Source organism: Glycine max, chromosome 7, assembly GCF_000004515.6.
Source record: "Glycine max cultivar Williams 82 chromosome 7, Glycine_max_v4.0, whole genome shotgun sequence".
Classification (NCBI taxonomy): Eukaryota; Viridiplantae; Streptophyta; class Magnoliopsida; order Fabales; family Fabaceae; genus Glycine; species Glycine max.
Window position 1 is genome coordinate 2,780,206 of NC_038243.2, and position 23,851 is coordinate 2,804,056.

General features: G+C 33.2%; 1 protein-coding gene and 1 long non-coding RNA gene across 2 annotated transcripts; both read right to left on the reverse strand.

Moving 5' to 3' along the window:
* Nucleotides 1–3,474: 3,474 nt before the first annotated feature.
* On the reverse strand, nt 3,475–4,398 carry LOC121175153 (uncharacterized). The gene is made up of 2 exons (XR_005892321.1): nt 4,159–4,398; nt 3,475–3,785 (listed from the first exon to the last, which is right to left on the reverse strand). It is a non-coding gene; the product is annotated as an uncharacterized lncRNA (long non-coding RNA).
* Nucleotides 4,399–4,857: 459 nt separating this feature from the next.
* On the reverse strand, nt 4,858–10,566 carry LOC100802459 (linoleate 9S-lipoxygenase 1). Its single transcript, XM_003528334.5, has 9 exons — nt 10,255–10,566; nt 8,289–8,575; nt 7,917–8,157; nt 7,207–7,518; nt 7,002–7,087; nt 6,787–6,894; nt 6,373–6,686; nt 6,007–6,270; nt 4,858–5,860 (listed from the first exon to the last, which is right to left on the reverse strand). The coding sequence occupies exons 1-9, from the start codon at nt 10,493–10,495 to the stop codon at nt 5,107–5,109; spliced, it is 2,607 nt and encodes an 868-aa protein (XP_003528382.1). The 5' UTR covers nt 10,496–10,566; the 3' UTR covers nt 4,858–5,106.
* Between the last annotated feature and the right edge of the window lie 13,285 nt (nt 10,567–23,851).

Consider the following 23,851-nt stretch of genomic DNA (forward strand, 5'->3'; position numbering starts at 1 on the left):
CCCATAATAAAATCAAGGGAGAGGTCCTCCCAAGGTTGGTGGGGCACAGGCAGTGGGCAGAGTAGGCCAGGCTTCTTCTTGGTTTCATACTTCGTACATTGGCACTCAAAGCAATTAGCTACATAAGTGGATACATCACCTCGCATTCCAGTTCAGAAGAAGTTCTCAGAGAGTCTGGTCAGAGTCTTAGTGACCCCGGCACGGCCGCCGGTAGGTGTGGCATGGAATTCCCTGAGTAAAGTAGGAATGATTGGAAGGTTGCGAGGAAGCCAGATGCGGTTGCGAAAAAGAATGAATTTGTCTGTGAGAACGAAGCCTTCAAAGTTAGCAGGGTCATTGCTGATGTGCTGACGGTGGCTGAGATATTCTTCATGCTGTTGCAATTGATGAGAGAGCTCGTCCAAAAAGGTGAAACAAGGAACAGACAGAATCATGGAAAGACTTGAGTGATGGTCAGGAATTCGCGACAAAGCATCAGCAGCTTGATTGTGAGCTCCGGAACGATATAAGATTTGGTAATCGTAACCCATGAGTCGAGCTAGATACATATGCTACTCTGGGGTTTGCACAGCCTGAGTTAACAGTTCCTTAAGGCTGCGGAGATCAGTCAGTATGATAAATCGATGTCCAAGCAAGTATTGTCGCCATTTTTTGATGGCAACAGTGATGGCGAAAAGTTCTCTGACATAAGTGGAAGAACGTAGCAGTTTGGCACTGAATGGCTTACTAAAGAATGCAATTGGGTGCCCCTTTTGGGAGAGAATGGCACCCATGCCTATACCCGAAGCATCGGTCTCGACGGTGAACGTAATTGTGAAGTCCGGCAGTGCCAGTACCGAGGTAGAAGATAATGCCAACTTCAAGTGTTCAAAAGCAGACTGTGCCTCCGGCGACCACTGAAAAGGATCTGTAGTTGTTGCCTTGACCAGAGGGGCCGCTATGGTTGCATAGCCTTGTATGAAGCGGCGATAGAAGCCTGCTAAGCCCAGGAAGCTTCGAAGAGCTTTAGTGGTGTGCGGTGTAGGCCAATTTCGAATGGCAGCAATCTTGGCGGGAAGAGGTTCAACACCAGCATTTGAAACCAAATGGCCAAGATACTCGACCTGAGGCTGTGCAAAAAAACATTTCGAAAGCTTGAGAACAAATTGGTTGGCCAGTAATACCTGAAATGTGAGCTCGAGGTGATGACAATGATCAGCCATGGAAGCACTGTAAATAAGGATATCGTCGAAGAAGACAATAATGAAACGACGAAGGTATGGCTGAAAGATTTGATTCATGGTCGCCTGAAACGAAGATGGGGCGTTACAAAGCCCAAACGGCATAACCTTGAACTCGTAATGGCCGTGATGGGTTCTGAATGCGGTCTTCAGAATGTCGTCGGAGTGCATCTGAATCTGATGATACCCCTGCAAAAGGTCGAGCTTCGAGAAATAACTTGCGCCTCCTAACTCATCCAAGAGTTCGTCAATTGTCGGGATAGGGAAGCGGTCGCGCACCGTCAAGGCATTCAGGGCATGGTAGTCAACGCAGAAGCGCCACGAACCATCGTTCTTCTTCATAAGGAGTACCGGCGACGAGAATGGACTGGTACTGGGTTGAATAAGCCCTTGCTGAAGCATTGAATCAACCTGGTCCTCAATTTCCTTTTTCTGGTAGTGCGGGTAACGATAGGGCCTGACATTGACGGGGGCCATATTGGGTAATAGGTGTATGTGGTGGTCAGTGGTTCGCGGGGGAGGCAAGGAATGAGGGGGTTGGAAGAGAATGGCAAATTGATCGAGAAGAGGTTGAATAGAGGAAGGGATGACTTGGGTCTCGGGATTGTGGTCAGGCAATATGGTGATGTGGTAGTAGATAGCATTATCAGTCTTGCGGGCTTGCCGGCGAACAGAGGAGAGGGAGGTTAGGGATGCATCAAAGTCCCCCTGCAACGTAATCAGACCACCGCCATGAAAAAATTTCATGAGTAAAGTATTATAGTCCGTGAGGACAGGCCCCAAGGACTTCAACCACTGCATGCCCAATACAATGTTCGCACCCGAGATGGGAAGAACATACAAATCAACACGGAATTCGTGGGTCTGAATGAGTATCAGAATGGCCTCACAAATGGTGTGGCACTTTAATTGCTGTCCGTTGCCAACCATAACACACAGAGGTGATGTTGGCCGAGAGGGAAGACCCAGTGTATCAACTAGCTGTTGCTGAATGAAATTGTGGGTGCTCCCACCATCCACGAGGAGCACCACGTCGTTGCCGGCAATGGTGGCTATAAAACGGAGTGTCTCCGGTGCAAGGTGACCCGCCATAGAATTTAAACTTAATTGGGCCGGGTACGGGTCCGGGTCATGGGTCGGGTCAAGTGATGGGTCAGGGTCTAGGTTTGTTATAAGAGGGGAATCAGGTAGGGTTAGGGAGTCGCCGTCTTCAGCTAAGAGGAGGAATACCCGCGAGGCACATCGGTGGCCACAGTGGTATTTCTCGTCGCAGCTAAAACAAAGGCCTCTTTCCCGACGAGACGCAATCTCCTCGGAGGTGAGGCGTTTGAACGGTGGGGGAGGAATAGGGCGAGGAGTGACAGGGTTTAAGGGTGGGGTGGGTTTCATAAAAGGTGAAGGACGGGGAGGAGGCTGGGTGGGGAGGGTGGAAGGTGTGGAAGGGAAAAGGGCTGAAGGAGGGCGTGGTCTAGTCGAGGTGGGAAAAGGGCGTGACTCCAGGAGCTTCTCTTCCTGGAGTTTCGCGAGCCCAGCCGCTTGGGTTAGGGTCAGTGGTTGGTGGGCTTGGACTTCACGGTGGATTTCCGGCGTGAGGCCAGAAATGAAACAGTCGAGGAGGAAGGCAGGTGGGATGCCGACAATCCGATTAGCAACGTCCTCAAATTCCGACAGGTAAGCCGTCACCGTGTGTTTCTGAGTGAGCTTGCAGAGGATACCAATTGGGTCCTCGTACTGCGACGGTGCGAACCGGGTTTGCAGTGCCTGGATGAACGCCGGCCACGACGTGAATTGCGCGTTGCCGATCATCCACTGAAACCATGAGAAGGCCCTGCCCTCCATGTAAAACGATACAATCTGCAATCGTTCATGCTCTGGGGTACCATTGTAGTCGAAAAACTGATTCACCTTAAAAATCCACCCAATGGGGTCGGTGCCATCGAAACGAGGAACTTCTAATTTTAATCTGTGTGATGTTGCAGGGTTAGGGTATGGACGCGGAACAGACGAAGTGATGGCAGGTGCGGAGTGAAGGACAGGGGCTATGTGTTGAATAAGGTCATCGATTTTGTGTGATAAGGATAATTGTTGCGTGGTGAGGGCTACAAGGATGTCCTCAAGCTTGGTCGAAGGGTTAATGGGTGGTTGATCAGACATGGGAGGCAATGAAAGCACCACTTGATACGTGCTTGAGAAAAAGGAAAAGGGATAAGCTGAGTTTCGAGGACCCAGGAACCTCCAAATCAAGAAAAGGGAAGGACTCAGAAAAAGGGTAATTCTTATTCATGTCCTGCTTGGTTTATTTACATAGATATTTATACTAATATCCCTAACAGAATATGGAATATTGCTTACAAGGGAATCAAAGTTCGTTAGGCTTGTCTCCCACTACCTGACAAACCTCAAGCAGGAAATTACAAAGTTTAAATCCCCATCTCACCCTTCAGATGTAATCCTTCAGGTAAGAGGGTCTGTTTACTGCCCTCTTGGGCCTAACTTCTAATTGCACCTCTCTTGAGCTGAACTCTTGATTCTGAATTGCTGTCTTTGTGCTTGTGTTGGTTTCCCCTGTATCAGTAAGAAAATGCAAAAATACAAAAACAGTTAAAGAAACAACATTCACTCAAATTTATTAGAAAAAATTCAATTGAATCAATTTTACTAAAGTTTTTGAGATCACAAATTAAATTGAAAAATCACTCTAACAATATATATATATATATATATAGACACACACCGAGCCATCACAGTTTAAAGTAATTTGACCAAGATCGATCTCATGGAGCATACGAAGGATTCTTTCCACAACCTCCTCAACAGGTATACCGATACTGGAGAAAACCAGCAAGCCATGACAGGGGTGCAACAAGCAGAACAAGATCAAATAGTGGTGGTGCAAAAGGAGGAAGAGTCCAAAAGAAAGATATCGAAACCCACATACCTCAATGACTATATCTGAGGGGCGTTTATGGCACAACAAGCTATCCTTGGAGATATTATTGGGAAGCAGGGGACAAATATAAATAACTTGATTCTGTAAATACTCCTTGGGCACAAAAGATAAGAATTCTGTTAGAGAGAAATAGTATAAATAAGCATGTAATAATATCATCAGAATCATGGAATGAATGAGAATTTTCCCTTACCTTCACCTTCTTCCCTTCCTACTCTTTCTCGGAGGTCTCTGGTCCTCGAAACCAGAATTGCTTGACAACATATATCATATACACACCCTTAAGATTTTACAATGTGTGATTGATCAAATGGGTTATTATTTTAAATTTGTGAACCTTGTAATGCTATACAAATTTAAGAACTCTAGCTAAAAAATGTACTTCAATGTTTTGGTTGTTAAAAGAAGTATTTAACTTAATTTATTTTTGTTTTTCTGTTGATTGGTGACCTGAAACTATCTTTTTTATTATTTAAAAATAATTATGCAACAAGCAAAAATATTTGTATAAGAAATATTATGTCAAATACTTCAAGTACAAATTTTGTTAAGCAATAGTCTTAGTTTTAAGCAACTTGCATATGTATAAACCGCATTGTGAATGCCATAAAAAGAGGAATTCGGATACCCGGCCAATTCAAAGTCAAGATATGTAATAGGTCCATGTGAAAATCCCAACTGGTGCCATAGAGAAATTTGATTTCATAATCATAGTTTGGGATATCAATCTTACATACTACGGGTGAACATGATAGTAAAAACAAAGTAATGGTGATACCATTCTTATTAAATACGAAAACTAGATAACGTCCACATACAACACTTAAGAATGCATAAGACAATTATTATATGCATGCATAAGCTTGCATATTTACTCGTCAACGAGAAAGGTAACGTAGGTTTGGAAAGAGAACCACACATAAACGCACTCTGGCCTTAGATAGAGATGCTGTTGGGAATTCCTCTGAAAGTAAGGCCTTCCTCACTGGTAGGAAGAAGCACAGTATAAGGCATCTGAACCGGTCCATTACGGTTTCTAAGGCTTGAATCTTTGTTCCTCGAATTGATTTTGGCCTCAATTTCCTTCAGCTTGGTTCCAAACTTTTCAAAGGCTTGAATTGCCTTTTGGTCATCAGTCCAATCGTCACTGTCCCTCTTCCCAAGGTAGATCTCATCAGAAGCATGTCTTGACAATATCTCTATCACTGAAAGGTCCACAAGGGCCTCAATCTTTCTTGTAATTGTTCTCAGGTAAGCCTTTTGATAATTGGTTGAAAGCTCCTCATATTCTTTGCTTCCTGGTTCAGGGAGAAATCTTCTGGTTAAAGTTGGACGGTTTAGGATCAAACCTCCATAAGGGTATTGTCCAAAATTCACTGCTGCATGGAGAGCTGAAGCTATCCATATGATAATGGAGCAAATGTGAACCAAATCTTGAGGAGTGTTCAACTTAGGCCACCATGGCTTGTCTTTCAAGTCACCGTGACCCGTCTCAACAGCTTCCTTCCACCAAGCTTGGAGCTCAGAGTCTTTCTTAATTGCATCATCTGTTGGGTAATACAAGGAGACATAGTTCTTAACCCATGTCTGAATAGCATCCCATATTTCTAGTCCATCAACAGCATAAGGGTAGTCCTCTATCACAAGGCGAAGGCCGTGGGGGGCACAGGGATCCTCAATTGCCATTCCTCTGAATCAAGAGTGAATAATAATATATACAAAGAACTTGGTATCATCAAATAAGTGAAAATTTTAACTAAAAAAAACTTTTTATATATATATATATATATATATATATATATGTGCGCGCGCGCGCGTGTGTATAAATGTTATTACCTCTTGATAAGATCTGCAGGAAGGGCTTGATCAGTGAAAACCCAACTCTTGTAAACTGCCGAAGACATCTCCAGAGAGTATTTGCCGGGCAAAAATGATCGCTCGATAACGCCATCTGCGTTGATGAGCGATTGTCGTGCAAGTGCATTGATATTCATTGTGTCACGGTAGTGAGGCAAGAGAAGCTTATGAATAGGGTGGAGCACACTAAGATGCCTGTTTGTTGCTATGACAAATGGCTCAATTGTGGCATGAGTATTTAACCTGTGATCCAGTGACAAACCAAAAAAATAGTAATCATGACATAAATTCAAAAGAATTAATTTATAGTTTGTTTTTTATGACAATGGAAGTATTTATATATACCAGTGGCTTATGAGTTGGTGATAGCCAGTGTCATTGACAGCAACATAAGCCTTGGCAATTAACCAAATTGTGCCTTCAGCGCTGTTGACTGCGGCTGGGGGCAAGACTACTCTACTATCGGCTCCAAACTCATGTCCCCTAGGATGTGGCAAACTTAACTCAATGGCTAATGGCTTCAATGTGCCATCGTCTTGCAAGAAAAGGATGGTCCTTGTGGCATAAGACTTTGCAGTGGGCAGGCCATTGATCAAATTCATAAACGGTATGAATGCATCATGGTGATCTAATATGAACAATTTGTTACCTTTCAGTGCCTGTTGCACAAATATCGTTATAATCATTTAGTGTATCATATGGTTAATTGGGTATTCATATCTCATTTTTGTTATAAAATTAATATATATTATGACTTACCTGTTCTACGGTGAGTCCACCAAGGTTGATCTCCAAGTGTTCTTTGGTTATTGTACTAGTTTGATCTCCAAACTCTGTGGGATCTAGCTTGCTCTTTGGAGGGAACTCCTGCCATTCATTAAATAACATAAACATTAAAAATGAATAATATTTGTTCAACATCGAAACCATACTCATGCTTAGTTACTAAAGACAAACATATAAGCACTACTTACTTGAAGGCGTTGAATCATGCCAGGATTAACACCAGCAAGCATCTCTCTTCCAAATTCTTCATCAGTCATCCATTCAGACTCACGAACTGCTCCGAATAACAAGGGAAACAAATGTTAAATACAAGATATAATTGATGCCAAGTATTAGCACTGGGAGGTGATTTTACTTGTAAAAAAAAGTAGGATATAACAATATACACAATACCTTTGATGACATGAGGTGGTGGAAACTTGAGGGCTTGCTCACCATCAGTGCGGAAGATTTCTTTGAGCACCGGTATGGGGCTAATTTTGCTGAGTACATCTGTAGGGAGATAAACTCCGCCATCAAAGAGACAACGCACGTCCTCGAAGCTATCAAACTCATTATTGAAACCAAATGCAGTGTTGAATTGAGGTAAAACGTTTTGAGTTAAGGATTTTATTGCATATGTAAGGAAGTCTGATGACTTCAAGTGACCAAAATTTTCGTCTCTCGGGATGTAAGTGTCGCTGGTTGGTCTCTCACATCTGGGGTCTGAAAAATTAGATAAAGGTGAAATTAGCACTGTGTCATCAATAACAACAATGAGAATTGGTGACACTTTCAAAATGAAATTACAGTTGGAAGTCACAATGTATAACATCTCTATATGTTAACAAAAAAACATAAGAAACATCAGGACTAGATTAAAACGATATCAATCTGATAGCATATACTCCAATAGAACAAATCATATATAGTCATTCAATTGGACTCTGATACAATCTTAAATCCACTTATATATAACCGTACCAAATATGGCTAGTCAACTTGAGATCTCTTATCATGTTAGTAATAATTAATATAACTCCACCTCATGGCATAATGTCATTGAGACATTAATTTGATCATGTGTGTTGGAATTAATTATTATACATAAATAAAATTCTAACCTTTCTTTGTTGGTTTTCTACCAGTTCTTCCCCTGCGAGGGTATGGATGCTTACTAGACCCGCCAAGAATAGGACGAGCTAGATCGTCATTCTCGTCTGGGTTGCCCAAATCATTATAGACATCATAATCATAGATCCTATCAAGTTCCTTGCGCTCCCCTCTTCCATCTCCTCTTAGATTTTCCAATTCTTCTTTTCTGTACTTTACTAGTGGAGTTGGAGTGTCATTTGGAAGATATGCCTGCAACATATATAATTAATGAATTTTTTTCATTTACACAATGGTGAAAAAAATGAACTTAATTATGAGAAACGTTAGGAATAGTAGTATCTGAATGTCACACGTTGCTTGCTAGGTAGAAAATTAGTTACCTTATTAGCAAAGAAAATGCGATCTTTTTTGTACAATTTTGCGTTGTAAACCCATGAGTTGCAAGCAAAGAGAATGGTTCCATGATTTGGAACGTCTTCAAGCTTGAAACTCACAAGGAAAAACTCAGATTGCATATAGTTTTTGATGTAAAATGCTCCCGGAATTCCAAAACTCTCATCCCATTCAAAATAAACATCGAATGCATCCTGCCTATCTCCCAAGTTTGGTAATGAAGGAAGATGTTTCTCCAAATAGGTTAGCTTTCCAACTTTCCCATGTCCAAGTGCTAAAAAAGGTATACAAATAAAACTTAAAAATGAGTTTGTGATCAACCATGCATAGTTTTTACACATTTGCTACTTATACACAAACCATCAGTAAATTGTTAATTTTCGCTAAACAAAAAAAAAAGTAATTAATTCCAGGGTTGAGTTATGAATGGGAAACCCGTTAAAAATACCTAGCAAGCTAGCAGGCAAGAATAAATCCTTGCCTATAACAGTATTTATAGATTATTTATTAATAATGTTCTTACATAATTCTTTTTGATTTAGTGGAAAGAAAAGTTCTTACATAATTGCCATGAGATTCAAACTCATGTTTTTATAAAAATATTTTTATAATACTTTCTAATTATTACAAAAAAATTGTCACTTTTAGTTGGTTTTAAATTTTTTTACTAACTAAAAAATTTATTTGATAGATATATACGTAAATTTTGTTTTAGTAGTTTTTAATATTTTTTGAAATATTACTTGAAGTGATATTTTTTAAAATGTTAATTTCTAGCTTTAGTTTTTTTATATTTTGTTCCATTCTTATCTTTAATATATTTATCTAATTTTTTAATTACTTTTTTTAAATAAATCATAACTTTATTATTTTTCTTTCATTTTATATTTTTCAGATACTTCATTAACTAATTTTATCAAATACTAATAATTTAATAAGTCAACTATCCGACTAATATTCCAGCCTTTATCTAATTTTTAACTTCTAACCTTTTGCTATCAACTAACTTTTTAGTTTCCTGCTAACTTTTCAAAAACAAGTTGGATTTGGCTTAATAATGAAAAATATTAACTGTAATAAGATTTTGGATGAAATACATATAAGGATGCGCCAGTAAAAACTAAATCATTTAATTTAATTCAAACTATATTTTATTGGATTATATCGGACTTTAAAATACAATTCAAACATAAAAAAATCTTATGTTATTTTTATCTTTGGATCAAATGATTTTTTTTCTCAAAATCAATCTATAAATACATATACTCTACACTAAATTAATATTTAATACACTGATAATACACATTAATATTTTATGCTAATAAAATCATTTTTTTAACAATTAACATAAATTTACTTTAATATCTATAATAAAAAATTATTTTTAAAAAATTCTAAATATTCACTCAGCAGTTTTGCTATATATATCTCTTCTTTCTATCTCATTTTTTTTATTATTTTCATCTTTTTTTCTATCATATTACACGTTATTATATAACTTTATTTCTTTTCTTTTCTTTCTATTTTCCTTCTTTCAACGCAATCTACTCTAAACTAATGTGAACGTTTATTATGACTCTATTTTTATAAAGAAAGATATGCTCAGGAAAGTTAATTCAATAACAAGAACTATATATCAAATAACATTATTTTTTATAGTGGATATTATTAGTTATAACTATTGTCAAAAGATAGAGACTATGATAAAAGTTACAATTGCTATATTTAGATAAATCATTTTATATAAGAAAGAAAATAAAAAGATAAAATAAATGAAAGTTGTCGTAAAGTTAGTTTATGCATTGAATTTTTATTTCGTAAAAGCTCACTTCTTGAACCGTTAAAAGTGTATAAGTTAATTAATTTTAGTTTATTGAAGAAGTTGAATTCATTTTATCTGCGGCACTTACATTAATATTTGTCTGTGTTAGTTTATAAGATTAAGAAACAAACCATTCTCAGACTTGGTGGCACTGATCAACTGTATGGCAATGTTACGGCTGAAGATGGCCGTAGCACCATCAACTATTCCACCAACAATGTCCTGGGCGGCACCGAAGATGCCGCCGGCAACAGCGGCTGGTCCGCCCCTAGTAGTCGCCATGAAGTCGTTGACGTCGAACACATTCTTGGTCATCAACACCACAGTCCCCTTGATCTTAGGACGCCTGTTTAAGAGAGAACCAATCAACATCTTTGATACTTCAACACAACACACTCTTCTTACTTCAAAGATCGTTATAGAGAGACTTGTGGCTTCCTGGTGTGCCTGAAGAGGCTATTTATAGACAAATGAGGGAGTGTTCCTATAATGAATATCACCCAATGCTGCACAGTTATTTTTCTGCACCATGCATGGGCATATTTGTAAATATCGTATTTCCTACTTCTATGTTTAGTTTGCTTCCCGACAATGAATTAAATTCTTCGGATGAGCACATGTAGCAGCGGTCAAAAATAAATAGAGTAAAAAATATATTTTCTCTTTCAATTTTTATATCATCTAATTTAACTTTTATATTTTATAAAAACTTATTTTTACATAGAATTCTCACAAATGGCGGCATTAACTTTTGTGTGTTGTATCAATCAATGTATGTTTTATTTTAATTGATTAAAATTACGTGAAAAATGATCTTTTTTAAAAAAAAAAATATTATTAATGTCACCCCTAAATATATTGAATCTTAATTTTTAAGGGCTTCATTTTCATTGTCATTCTTCAACCGTTGTTGTAAATCTATTCTTGTATCTTCTTTTGATTTTATTTGTTTCTTGAACGTTACTTCCATAAATTCGTACGATAAATAAATAGTGTAATATGTTTCTCATGTAGAAAATCACATCAACAACATTTGTAAAGAAGAATTATAACTGCTAAATTTTAGTCTAATTGATAATCAAATCAGGTAAGAATGGTTAGATTTTCTTTATTATAGAGTTGTTCAGAGAATAATGAGAATTTTAATATTATTTTAATTTTTTACCAACATGATTTAAAAGAAGAGAAATTACAAGTGTTTTAGAGATAAATTAATGCAGAAATTTAAATAAAACCTTGAAGAAGAAGTTGAAGTAAGGAGTATCTCGTTTAGCATGCAAATCTTACCCAACGTACGTGACGTCTCCCTCAGCAACCGGTCCAAACTTAGCGCAAATTTTACATTAACTATACATATGAATTAAACTCTTTTTTTACATTCACAATTTGTGGGTATGAAGTGGGTGCTACTATATCCATACCTGCACTTATTATTTCCATTAAATTTTGCGTGCAACATCTCCTACTCATCCCTATCAAGTGAATATTTACTATATCAATATATTATCATTATTTTTTGCGGATATCTTAGAGTTGGATAGAATTGTCATCCTTATCTCATTGAATTGAAGATGCAAAACTGAAAAACAACAAAATAAGTTATTACACGCATTAAGACTTCACCCACATGTAGTGAACCAGATTACAAACTTAACCAAACTCCACTTAACTAACTACTCCTCAACTAATCAATAAGCGAAAGTTACTAATTTTAAAGAGAAAAAAATATATGAATGCCTAATACCCTATCAAATCAGGAGATAAATCTCTAAGAGACCAACTTGGAGATAAATTAAGAATGTCACAAGAGGTTTAGGAAGGTGATTTTGTTAGTGGATGGACATGGACTAGTTAGTCTTAAGAAACTAAAGGTACTACTTGATAACGTGGGATTCTGCATGCTCACATATGTTCTAAATTTTAAAAATTAAAAGTGTAGTATATATATATTTAAATTTGAAAAATATACTCTTATTTATACAATTTGAAATAGTTTTTAAAAGAAAAGAAAATTATTTTAGCTATACTGTCGAACTAATAAAATATACGCCTATTTATATATTTTGAAACATTTTTTTTTGGTTGATTTTCCTTTTTTTTATATGCTTCGGAATTCAGATGAGGTGTGAACACGTTCCTTTTTTCAGCAAGCATATAGACATCATTAATTTTTTGGCCGCATATATTGCTCACTAGTGATTAAATTATAATATTATAACTCCCATGCGGAACACGAGGTTTGTAAGTTTGTTCACTTCCGACAGAAATGATTTTTTTTTTTTGACGATTCAGAAATTATATTTAATAAAAAGAATATTGTTTTTATATATATTTTTTACGTCATATCCTTTTATATTTTGACGCATGCAAGGGTGTGAAGTGTGAACAAATTTTGGCTTTTCCTCGCACATAGACGTGTATTATGGTTATATATATATATATATATATATAAAGAATAAAATTTATTGTGGAAATGTTACATCTTCAATTTTTGGCTTTTCTTTACAACTTGTTGACATTTGATACAATTTATTTATTTATTTCATTCATACAGAGAAATCTAAAAAATTTAGTAAATAAATTAATTATGGAAAGGTGCACCAATTATTGTGCAATTTCCTCGTACACCTTCTAAAATCTAAATGCATTTTCCGAGTGTAGAAAAGTGTGAACGAATTTCTAAAAAAAAAAAAAAACTAATAACGACAAGCTTCATCAATCTGCTGCGCTGCAAACATTTTTTAGTTAAAAAACAAGACATAAAAGTCAGATGAAAAAGCGACAAACAAAACTTTATTTATGTAGAAAATAATGTGTGAATACAAGGCATTTCTACCATTGGTCCACATGCATGTTGTCTGACATTTATTGAATGTAATTATATAATTATCCACATCTTCTTCTTCTTCTTTTTTATGGAGTAGCATTTAAGAAAATAAGGTTCTTATTATATTATCTACTAAACATATATGACAGTTGTATTATATTAAAAAAAAAAATTCTTACTTCTTGCTTATAGCCTTACAAGTGTCACGTTTTTATAGCATTCATTTCCTGCTTGCTAGAAGTCAAGTCAGTTTCCATCATGTTATTATTATAAATTATAAATTAATTTTCGTTCTGAATGCACGTTAATATGTTAGAGGACAAATTATGCTTTTACAAATAATGCAAGGACAATATTAACCCAGTAATGTAAACAATGGTGTCTGCACCAGGAAAAACAAAAAACGTGTACATCAGATCAAAGATAGATATGATTCATACCATATGTTTTTTTTATGGAGTAGTATTTAAGAAAATAAGGTTCTTATTATATTATTAAAAAAAAAAGTTCTTACTTCTTGCATATAACCTTACAAGTGTCACGTTTTTATACCATTCATTTCCTGTTTACTAGAAGTCAAGCCAGTTTCCATCATGTTATTAAATTATAAATTACTTTTCGTTCTGAATGCACATTAATGTGTTAGAGGAAAATTATGCTTTCAAAATTAATGCAAGGACAATATTAACCCGGTAATAATGTAAACAAAGGTGTGTGCATGAAGACAAACAAGAAACGTGTACACCAGATCAGAGATAAATATGATTCATACCATATGCAAAAATTATATTGCACCCAGAACCAAATATTGATTAGCAAATACTATTATCATCCCTATTATTTTTTAATTTATTTTATCACCTCTGTAATGAAATTATTTGAATACATAAAAAAACCTATAACTTATTATAAATGTTTATATTCATAATTATTATTTTAGCAAATACGTACACGTACATCAATATTTTTTCAGTCAATTGTATTTTAAAAAATTCAGCAATAGTAATGATAATAAGTTCAGTTACGTTTGGTACAAAGTTAGATTTTAACTTTATCTATGTCTTCTGTACCATATATTTTTACTGTTAAAATGCTGACACGTGTGAGATGTATGTCTCCCTTGTTTTTTTTGTTTTTTTTTTTTTTCTGTTTCCTACGATGGAATGTGTCTGTGTGATCAGAGCCTGTGTTTTTCCACATCTCAAAATCTACCCGAGTCATTGACTATTATTGTCCTTCATAATTTGCAATTTGCTGAAAAAGTCCTTTCTTTTTTCGAGTACTTTTATTTTAATCATGTATGAAATATTTATTTATTTTATTAATGATTAATTTTCATTAACAAATTTGATTAGTCATTCTTAATGGATTTCTTTTCCTTTAATTACAAGAATTAAAGCTTAATTCTGACTTAAAAAGATTAAATCTCTATTACTCAGATCAGCGACTTGTATTTTTCGAATATCAATAATAAACTTACTATTCGAAATAAATTTTATAATATTATGGGTTAGAAATCAAATCTAGTATATTTTAAGAATCCAATTAAATTTAATTATATTTTAATATGGTTTGTTGTTCTATATATTTTCAAATTGCATAATTTTTAAATTGTTATGTATTAATTTAATTAGTATCTTAAATCATTATGTATAATTAACATTAAGAAATTTTTTATAAAAAATGTACCTTAAAATTTTAAACAAAAAACATTTTAAAGATAAAGAGACTTTTCAACTTACTAATCAATTACTTGTTTTAGTTTAAAAAAACCATCCAATATCGTTAAATATAAAATAAACTTTTGCAAAGTTAAAGAAATATTTTTTCATTCCATACCATTCTTCCCTGCCTCATTATTCTCATTCTTCATATCTCGATCTCGAGTAATAGTTTTAAATCCTCTCACTCCATCTTCCTACAAATCATCTTAATATCTTTTATGAAAAGTTTAAAATAAGTGTTATAATTCAAGACATTAAATATATTTATTTATCATTCAATAAGTCTCAACGAAGATTCCAAAACTAAGGTGAAATAGAAAGAAAAGGGGTGAAAATTTTAAGGAAAAAGTTATGTACATAAATCTCACATCTTTATCTCTTCACTTTACTTTAATTAATTTTTTTTCTTATCTGCTCAACCAAACAACCGGTATTTTCGATACCAATTTGATCTTTATTATTTCCTGTTCAGCTCCCTTTCACGTGATAAATATATATAACAAATAAATAGAACTTGACCCTAACACATGCATGCCCACCTTGTAAACGTGACTAGCATATGTAGTGTACTCCTAATAGTGCGTTACTAATAAAAGAGTGGGTTAGAGTGTCTCACTGAAACTGTCTAGGATTTAAAAGTTTCTGGTTTGGGATTTGCCCATAGGAAAAACGTAACTAATTAAAAAGGAGAGATTATATTAAAAATTATTATTCAAGTTTTTTAGTAAAAAAATACTACTTACGTACTAATTAATTTAATAAATACTTTACAACTGTAACCTGATAAAAAAAAACGGGCAAATTTGAAAATTCAATACTTGCATCAATCAATCAGTCTAATTTTAATTATTAGCTACTCCATAAAAGAGACTTCTTACGTGAGTGCACAAATATATTTTTTTCTTTAAATTTTTTTAGAAGTAATAATACATGAACATTCATATCATTATAGATACATAAATGCGCATTTAACAACTTTGTTTTCTTTCTATCTTCAAAAATATTTTTTTGAATAACTTTAAGTTATCTACAGCTTGGGAAAGGAAGAGAAAAAATATAAGTAATTAATTTAATTAATGATGTAGTGTGACAAGAAAAGAGAGATGAGACAAAACAGAGTTACTGCTTAGGTGTTTGAATTTTTTTATTGTCAAGTATAACCACTTTTTTATTTTTATCTTTCTATCATATTTATAACTTTTTTTTTGTAAATACTCATTTTGGTCCCTGGATGTTTAATTAAAAAAATACATTTTAACATTTCTTTAAATAAATAAAAAAATATAAAAAAGTGTGAAACAGTACTAGATTGATTTTTAAAAGATAAAAAAATTAAATTTAATTTCTAAATGTGTAAAAAGTGCAACAAGTTGATTCTACCGTCAAATTTATGAAATTATTTTATCATTAAATTATAATGTTTAACGATCAATTTCACAATAAATTATATTTTTTAAAAATCAATTTAATATTAAGTTAGAAATCAATTTTTCATTAAATTGTATGTAGGATCAATTTGTTAAATTTTTTTTACATTTAGAGATTAATTTTTTTTTCATTTTTCAGAAATCAATTTATTATTATATTACACTTTCAAATATCAAAATAGATATTCATTATTCTTTTTTCTTCAAGGTGTCAAATAGTACATGGATATTCATACAACTTTGTCCTTTGGGTCAATTAGGGTGGAGAGAGAGAATAAAGAGAGAGAAAATGACATATGAGTTGATAAAAAAAAGTAGAGATAGATTGGAAGAAAAAAATCCGACAAAGTGAGTAGGAAAATAATAAGATATTTTTATAATTATATTTTTGAGTAAAATACCGTCTGTGTCCTTGAAAATATATAAGGTTGTGACATTAGTAATTAAAATTAAGAATTTCTATAAAAAAAATCATAAAAATGCAATCTTTCAATCCTTTTAGTCCAAATTCAAAATGGCATGACTTAAATAATAATATTAATATATATTTAGGGATAAAATGACAAGAAATAATTGGTTTATTAACTTAGATGATGAAAGTAACTAAAAAAAATTATAGACTTATTTTATTTTTAAAAAAATTTAAAAAATTAATAAGATAATCTTTTACATTTTCAGGGATCTGAATATTGTTTTAGCCATTACTCTTTTCTCTAGCTCTTCTTAAATTTATTCCTCTATTAATCTCTTTCTACTTCTTTTCTTCTTAATTTCTATTATTTCATGTTACAATCCACTCACCGTGTATTAACTTTTACAGGAGCGTTTATTGTCATTTAACATTTTTTTTTATCATGTTACAGGGACTGTTGTCATAAACAAAATCATGAATAACATTTATCATATAGTTAATTCATAAAAGGCTAAAATATATAGTAAAATTTGAAAAAACTCAACCAAAGGTTGCAAAAAAACTGTGTACTAGCAAAGACAAATTAAATTAATTGTATTCAGAACAATTTAGTACATGTTTGTTCCACACTCTAACTCTCTAGGTACTGTAATACGAAATTCACATGATTAAGGAAGTCAAAATAAACACTCCAGTGCCATTTGCAAGGGGACGAATTCTGCTTCTACTCAATGCATATTTAGAGGGGACCAAACATGCGTGATTGAGTCTGCCATAGTCCCATTGAGACAAGAATATTAATTATTTAGAAGGGACCAACCCAAAACTTTAACCTGTAGAGATATAATTGGGTTGAGTTAGGCTGAAAGAGTTCATAAATCATTCGTACCTGCTTAAACTCCTATCAAATACATACATATGGTGTATAATACCAATACATGCATTTCATATAAATTTGCAATTTCAAAATCAAATACATTTTTTTTTACAAATTACAAGTTCATTTTTAGTCCATTAAATTAATGCATCATCGTCCATTTAATAATCACACTTATAAGTTTTTTTCATTAACAATAAAAGTAAATTAGTTGTTATATATAACTAATATGATGAGATTATCAAATATATGTTACGGTTTGGTTAAGTTGCATTGAAGAAGAATTTACCAGTAGAGAACATTAGTCAGAGCAAAAACAATAAAATGATTAATGAATGACAATGGGCCCTAAAAGATCAAACATGAGAGTCTAGATTGACAAATAAAATACAAAACCTTTCTGAGCCCTTGTATATTTTTGTAGCTCGACCAAAACAAACCAAGAAAGAAAGAAAGCAAAAAAACACAAGTAAACCAGACAAAAGCATCCTAAGATTAAGCAAGGAAAATCTTAATAGTGTTGTTTGGATGCACTTGTTATAAGGAAACAATCATTCGGTTTTGAAAATTTCCCTTAATTAAAAAGTTGATGATATCATAAATACTTATTTTTTTCCAATTAAATGAAACAGCATGCATTCGGTGAGATTATTTTATGACAAGTATGATGTCACAGTTTTAGGCAGTTGTGGGTATGTTTTCTAGATTAATGTTTCGGGTGGTGAGTGTCTTTGTGAATGTGATTTACCTGAGATTTGGTAGTTGTACCATTTAATGCAAGTTTGCAAGATATACCCCTGCTGAGATAACGATGCATGTGGTTTCCTATGTTGTACATGTTTTTTTTATAGGTTGTCATTTGTCAATTGGATGGCTTGAATTTTTTTAATTGGATAATAATTAATGAATGGAGAAAAATAGATCATTAATTTATTTATTGTGCATCTTTGAAAATGTTTTTAAAAAATATAGTTTATTAATGATCTATTTAAATAAATCATCAAAACTCGTTAGTTATTCATTTTTTGTGTTTTGGTGAAATATTTTAATTAATTGATGTGAATAAGATTTTCAAAATTATAATTTTAAAAATGGTAATTTTAAGTATTTATCAAGTTGAAGTTTGGTGTTTTCATGATTTAAGAACTTAATTTAAAAAATAGATAAAAATAGGTTTCAATTTTTTAAAATCTTAATTTATTCAATATTTATTACGCGAATCATTTTCTTGAAAACAAATTATTGCGAAAACTCAATTTTGCCTGTAATTTTCCATTCTTTTTGAATTTCTTTTAAAAAAGCTAGAAGTTCACTCTCTTTGTTTATTGTATTTTCCTGAATTCTTCCCTTTTTATATCAATAATATATAAGAAAAAAATTATTGTTTTTAGGGAAACCAAAAGGGATGGTACGTGCCTCTTTAATTTTCACAAAAGTGAACAGATAATTAACAGCATTCTAGAGAAGTAAATATAGAAGCATTGCCTATTTTCATAAGAAAGGAGGAAAAAAATTAATGTTTGGACACAAGAAAAATCCACAATTGGCTATATACATATTTATTGGTGAATGCTGGAAATCAAAGAAATAGACAAGACAACCACATCAAAATCATCCACCTAGCTTCCACGTACTATTTCTGAATTACAGTGGCTTACATTTTTTTTTGTAAGATTTTTGCACTTCCTTTGTTACTCCAGCCTTGCTATTTTGTGATAGGTAATCAATCCAGTTCAATATTGCTGCCAACCCAACCTTCCATGAAAGAACAAAACATATCTATATTGACTGTCAGAGGTTATAGAAAATCAACAAATCAGTTAGGAAGTTAAAGTTAGTTAAGGATAATATGCTCATAATTAAATAAGTGTCTTCACTGTGTAATTACTACATGCGTATTAATATGCTCTCTATCTCTCTTATGCTTGATCTTCATCCCTTTGATCTATGGATTCGTAACATGGTATCAAAGCGACAGTGTTCCGCAAATGAAAGCTCTTATTTATAGAGCATATTATCCTTAATTAACTTTGTAACTGATTTTTTTTTTTTTTGGAAGGCTTCCTAACTGATTTATTGATATTCTCTAACCTCTAATAACATTTATTTATCTTAAACTATATATCAATCTGGTAGCCAGCCTATTATAGCTGCTAAGTTGTGAGAGTTTTTAATTAGCATTTTGTGATGAAGAAACTGTTGCTGGAGTTTTTGATTGGTATTGCATGAAAGATTGAAAGTTAATAATACATCTTTTAAAAACAAGGTCCTTTCCAATTAGCCACTTGGGGCCCTAACATAAAGCCCAAGCCTAATATTTTGCTTTCATATGTATAAAGTATGGAGATTTGAATCCTCCACCTCCCATATTGAATTCTGCACCTCTCACATTTTTTAAAATTCCAAACTACCATTTTCATATTATGAATTTTTAGAATTAGTGTTCCATAACAATATACTACTATCTTAACAGTAGCCACAGTAGATCGTAACAGTTCTTGTTTTAGATTTCACTTTAGATTTGCGCTCAATGGTCGGAGAAGTAGAGCGGAAGAAAAAAAAAAAGGAGATGAAAAAAGAAAAGTGAAAAAAAAACGACATCATCGAAATTGTTTTCGATAGTGACAAATAGAGGTCATGGTAATGGAGAAGACAGAGTTATTAAGTTGGAAAAAATAGTAAATAAAAAATAATAAAATTATTTCAATATATGCTTATCTATGATGTATCTCAAAATTACTTAGATCTAACAGTCACGATTACTTACGAACGGTGAGAAACATGCCTTATTTTTCCACTGTAAAGGCCACCGTATTATGTAACTCTTTTGAGGCAATAGTTCCATCAAATTTTGATGTATTCACTTTATCTTTTTCAAGCTATGTACACTTTTTTCCGGTTCTCTTTTTTTCCGATTAAGACACCTGTTGTTGTTCTCAATCCCGATGTCTTACTTAAATGATTCTCAACTAAATTGCATTCTTTGAAAACTCCTATTCATTTCTTTTATTTTTCTCTTAAACACCCTTTTTTGAAGTATTTCCTGTCAGTTTTTTATTTTAAAAAACATTTATAGATAATAATTTATGAATTAAGATGGATCAAAATTTTAATTATAAACTAAATACTATGAAAAAGTTTAAGAACGATATTATACCCTTTAATTTATTCTAGACTAAATCATTTATTTGGTTTTATCTTGTTTTTTATTCATTTTAATCCTTTATATTTTAAAAAGTTTAATTTAATCTTTTATTTTTTTTCATTTAGTTTAATTCTTTTACCTTTTTAAAAAGTTTATTTGGTCTTTTATTTATTTTTTTGTTCAGTTTAGTCCTTCAAATTTCATTCCAAAGAAAAATCTTATAAAGATTATATTGATTCTTATCAAAGAAAAATAGGATTAAGTGAGGTTGTTTGAACAAGTATTGGCTAGCTAAATGGTGTTCGAACAGGTATTGGCCAGCTAAATGGTATTCCTGTGCCTATTGAAATTATGGATTGATCGTTCAGATAAATCAATGCAATTAAGAGGATTCGACGAAAGGACATCAATTCAAATTCTAGATTTTTGAATTGAGAGAGATATTGAGAGAAATCAAGAATTCTCGTTATTTCTTAGATTCATGGACCCAATTCAGCGATGTCCCAAATGAATTGGCTTATTTGAAAAAAATCGTGTTCTTTGATAGATTTATCTCGTGTCTGGTACTGCATGGTTCCACCCTGCATGGAGTATTTTCTGTCGGACGACTCGTAGGAGATGAGAAGGGCCCTTACTTTGTCACACACAATGTACTACTATTGGTCCTACCAGGCAACATCTACCCACACAAGCTCAATTAGGAGATATGAAGGATCAAACAAAAGTACGAAAATCCTATAATAAGATCGGTTCTATTAAGGATAGATCTTATTGATGACCAAGAAAACTCTGGAGAAGAAGCAAGCTTTAACACTCCCCAAGACAACAGAACCATCACCATGGGCAGGGTCAAGAGCATTCAACGCAAAGCGACATTTCATTTCCTTAATTACCTTGCTTTCCTTAATTAGCCTTATTTCCTTAATTAGTCATTCTTTCCTCAATTAACATTTTTTCCTTAATTATTTCTGCATTTTTAAGCTTTATTTTACTCACTAAGCTTCATAAATCCATCACTTTTAATATTCTCTGCACAAAAACTTAAGTGGTGTTAATTTAACAATTATTTGCTCAAAAAAAGGAAAAACAAGAAGAGAAAATTTACAAATTCATCTATAATTTAACCCAAAAATATATTTATGATTAGCAATTATCATTCTATTAAGGATAGATCGTATTGATGACAAAAAAAACTCTAGAGAAGAAGCAAGCTTCAACGCTCCCCAAGACAACAATCATTGTAGGCAGGGTCAAGAGCATTCAACGCAAAACAACTTTTCATTCCCTAGTTTCGTCATGGCACACCCTTCTCTCAGCCTCTTTGACTATTAAGATGACTTCGCCCCTGAAGTTGTGTTTTAAACAAATGATAGTAGGTTGTTCACATCTTTTTCTAGGCCCGGACTCCTAGGGGGGGGGGGGGCAACAATGATGAATCTTAGACAATGGGTGAAAGCCTGAGCCAACAATATCGCGTAAGTGAAGAAAGGCAATGCTGATTTTGTCCAAGATGAACTGTTGCAGGGGATTTATTGAAACCATTAAATTCAGAATATGGTAAAGTAGCTTCAAGGTGGGGAACTACTCATTTGATGGGTGTTGCAATGGCTCTATTTGCGATATTTTCACTTCATGTTGTCACCTTCGAAATCAATGCTTAAGTTGATCCACTTGCATTGGTGGTCTCTCTCTTCCCTCATCGCATGTGCTTCGCTTCAACCAGGGTTTTAAGCCTTTAATTGTTTGATAGAGTAAATCTGTTGAGGTCTATCATGCAGATATACTCCAATTGGACCAATGATTGATTTCTAGGTTTCATCATAAACCTAATTGATTACTTCCAATTACATAAATCAATAGTTCAAATTGCACTCAAAGGTAAGGCATTTCTTATTTTTATAGGAACTTCTGTACCAAAAACAATGGTATCTCTGATTATAGCCCCAGAAAGATGATAGAGAGTTGATCGAAATGGACACTAAAAACATTTTTGAAAATCTCCTCTAAATCATTAGTGTGGATATCAAAATCATAAGTGTCAACATGTATGTTCTAGATCTAAGTAGTAGTATCAGGTCCCTTAATTATTGTTCTTGAGAAATGAAATGGTTTTGGTTTCATAAAATGGACTTTCTATGGACCCCCAACTACCAATTCTTGTATGAATTGCTAGAGATTCAATAAGTCCATCAAACCGACTACCCTAAGAGCACTCATTCATAAACCAATTACTGGCACCTCCATGTTGTGCCCTCACATGAGCAGCGTGGATTTCAACATCATCTTTGACATCTCCATGTCGGTACCTTCATTTTTTAAAAATTAATGACGTGTACGCCTATGCCTACATGTTTAGTAAATATACATGATGACGTGACATTTTATCTGTTACATCATCACTTAACAGATATAGACTAATCTCGAAATGCAAAATTTGTCTAGATATTTGGAAAAATAAAATAAATTTTAAGTAATTTTTTGAAAATAAACTATATTTCAGATATGAAAATCTTAATTAAGTCAAACCTAAAACAAACCTAAAAAATAAGATTAAGGATTAAATATTTTATTTTACTTTAATTCTGACCGAAGCAGAAGCGAAGGCATGCTTCTTTCGGCCTTTTGTGTTCTGCCGTTAGTTTGGACCGTGCACAGTCAAGTTCAACGTTACCCCAAATGTGGTTCTTTTTTATAGCATCCTTTTTCATTTTTGTTTAATTGCACAATGTTTCGTTTTTTTTTTTAATTATTATTCTAAAAATTCTAAAAATGATCCCTATTTAAATAAGATGGATGATTCACATTTTCTTGTAATCTTTTTGGAACAGGACATATTTATTTTGAAATTAAATTTCTAAAAATAATTTACAAAGCATTCTAAAATCAATATTTTTAATGAGATTCAGAAATAATTTTTTAAAGGAGTGTTTAGTATATGTTATTTTTTTTTAAAAGAGAGTTCTGAATATTCTAAAATTAACAGATAAATACTCAATTCAGTGTCTCCGAAGGTGTATTTAGCTGACATATGTATCACAAAGATAGAAAACTAATTTTTTGTTCTAATATAAATATATAACATATCGGTCCTATTTTGCTACGCAATCAACACATGTATTCTACCTTCATTTCATTTGTTTTCAATCAACACAATCTTTTTCTCAGATCTCACTTTGCCTTCAAAGTCATCTCCACCGCAGAGCAGAACCGTTTGGGGTTCCTCAGGAGTGTGGTGTTTCGTGTTTGGAATTGGAAACTCTGTTTCTGGGTCCTTGACAGATCAGTCTTATTTTTTCTTCTTGCTCTTATGAATAGT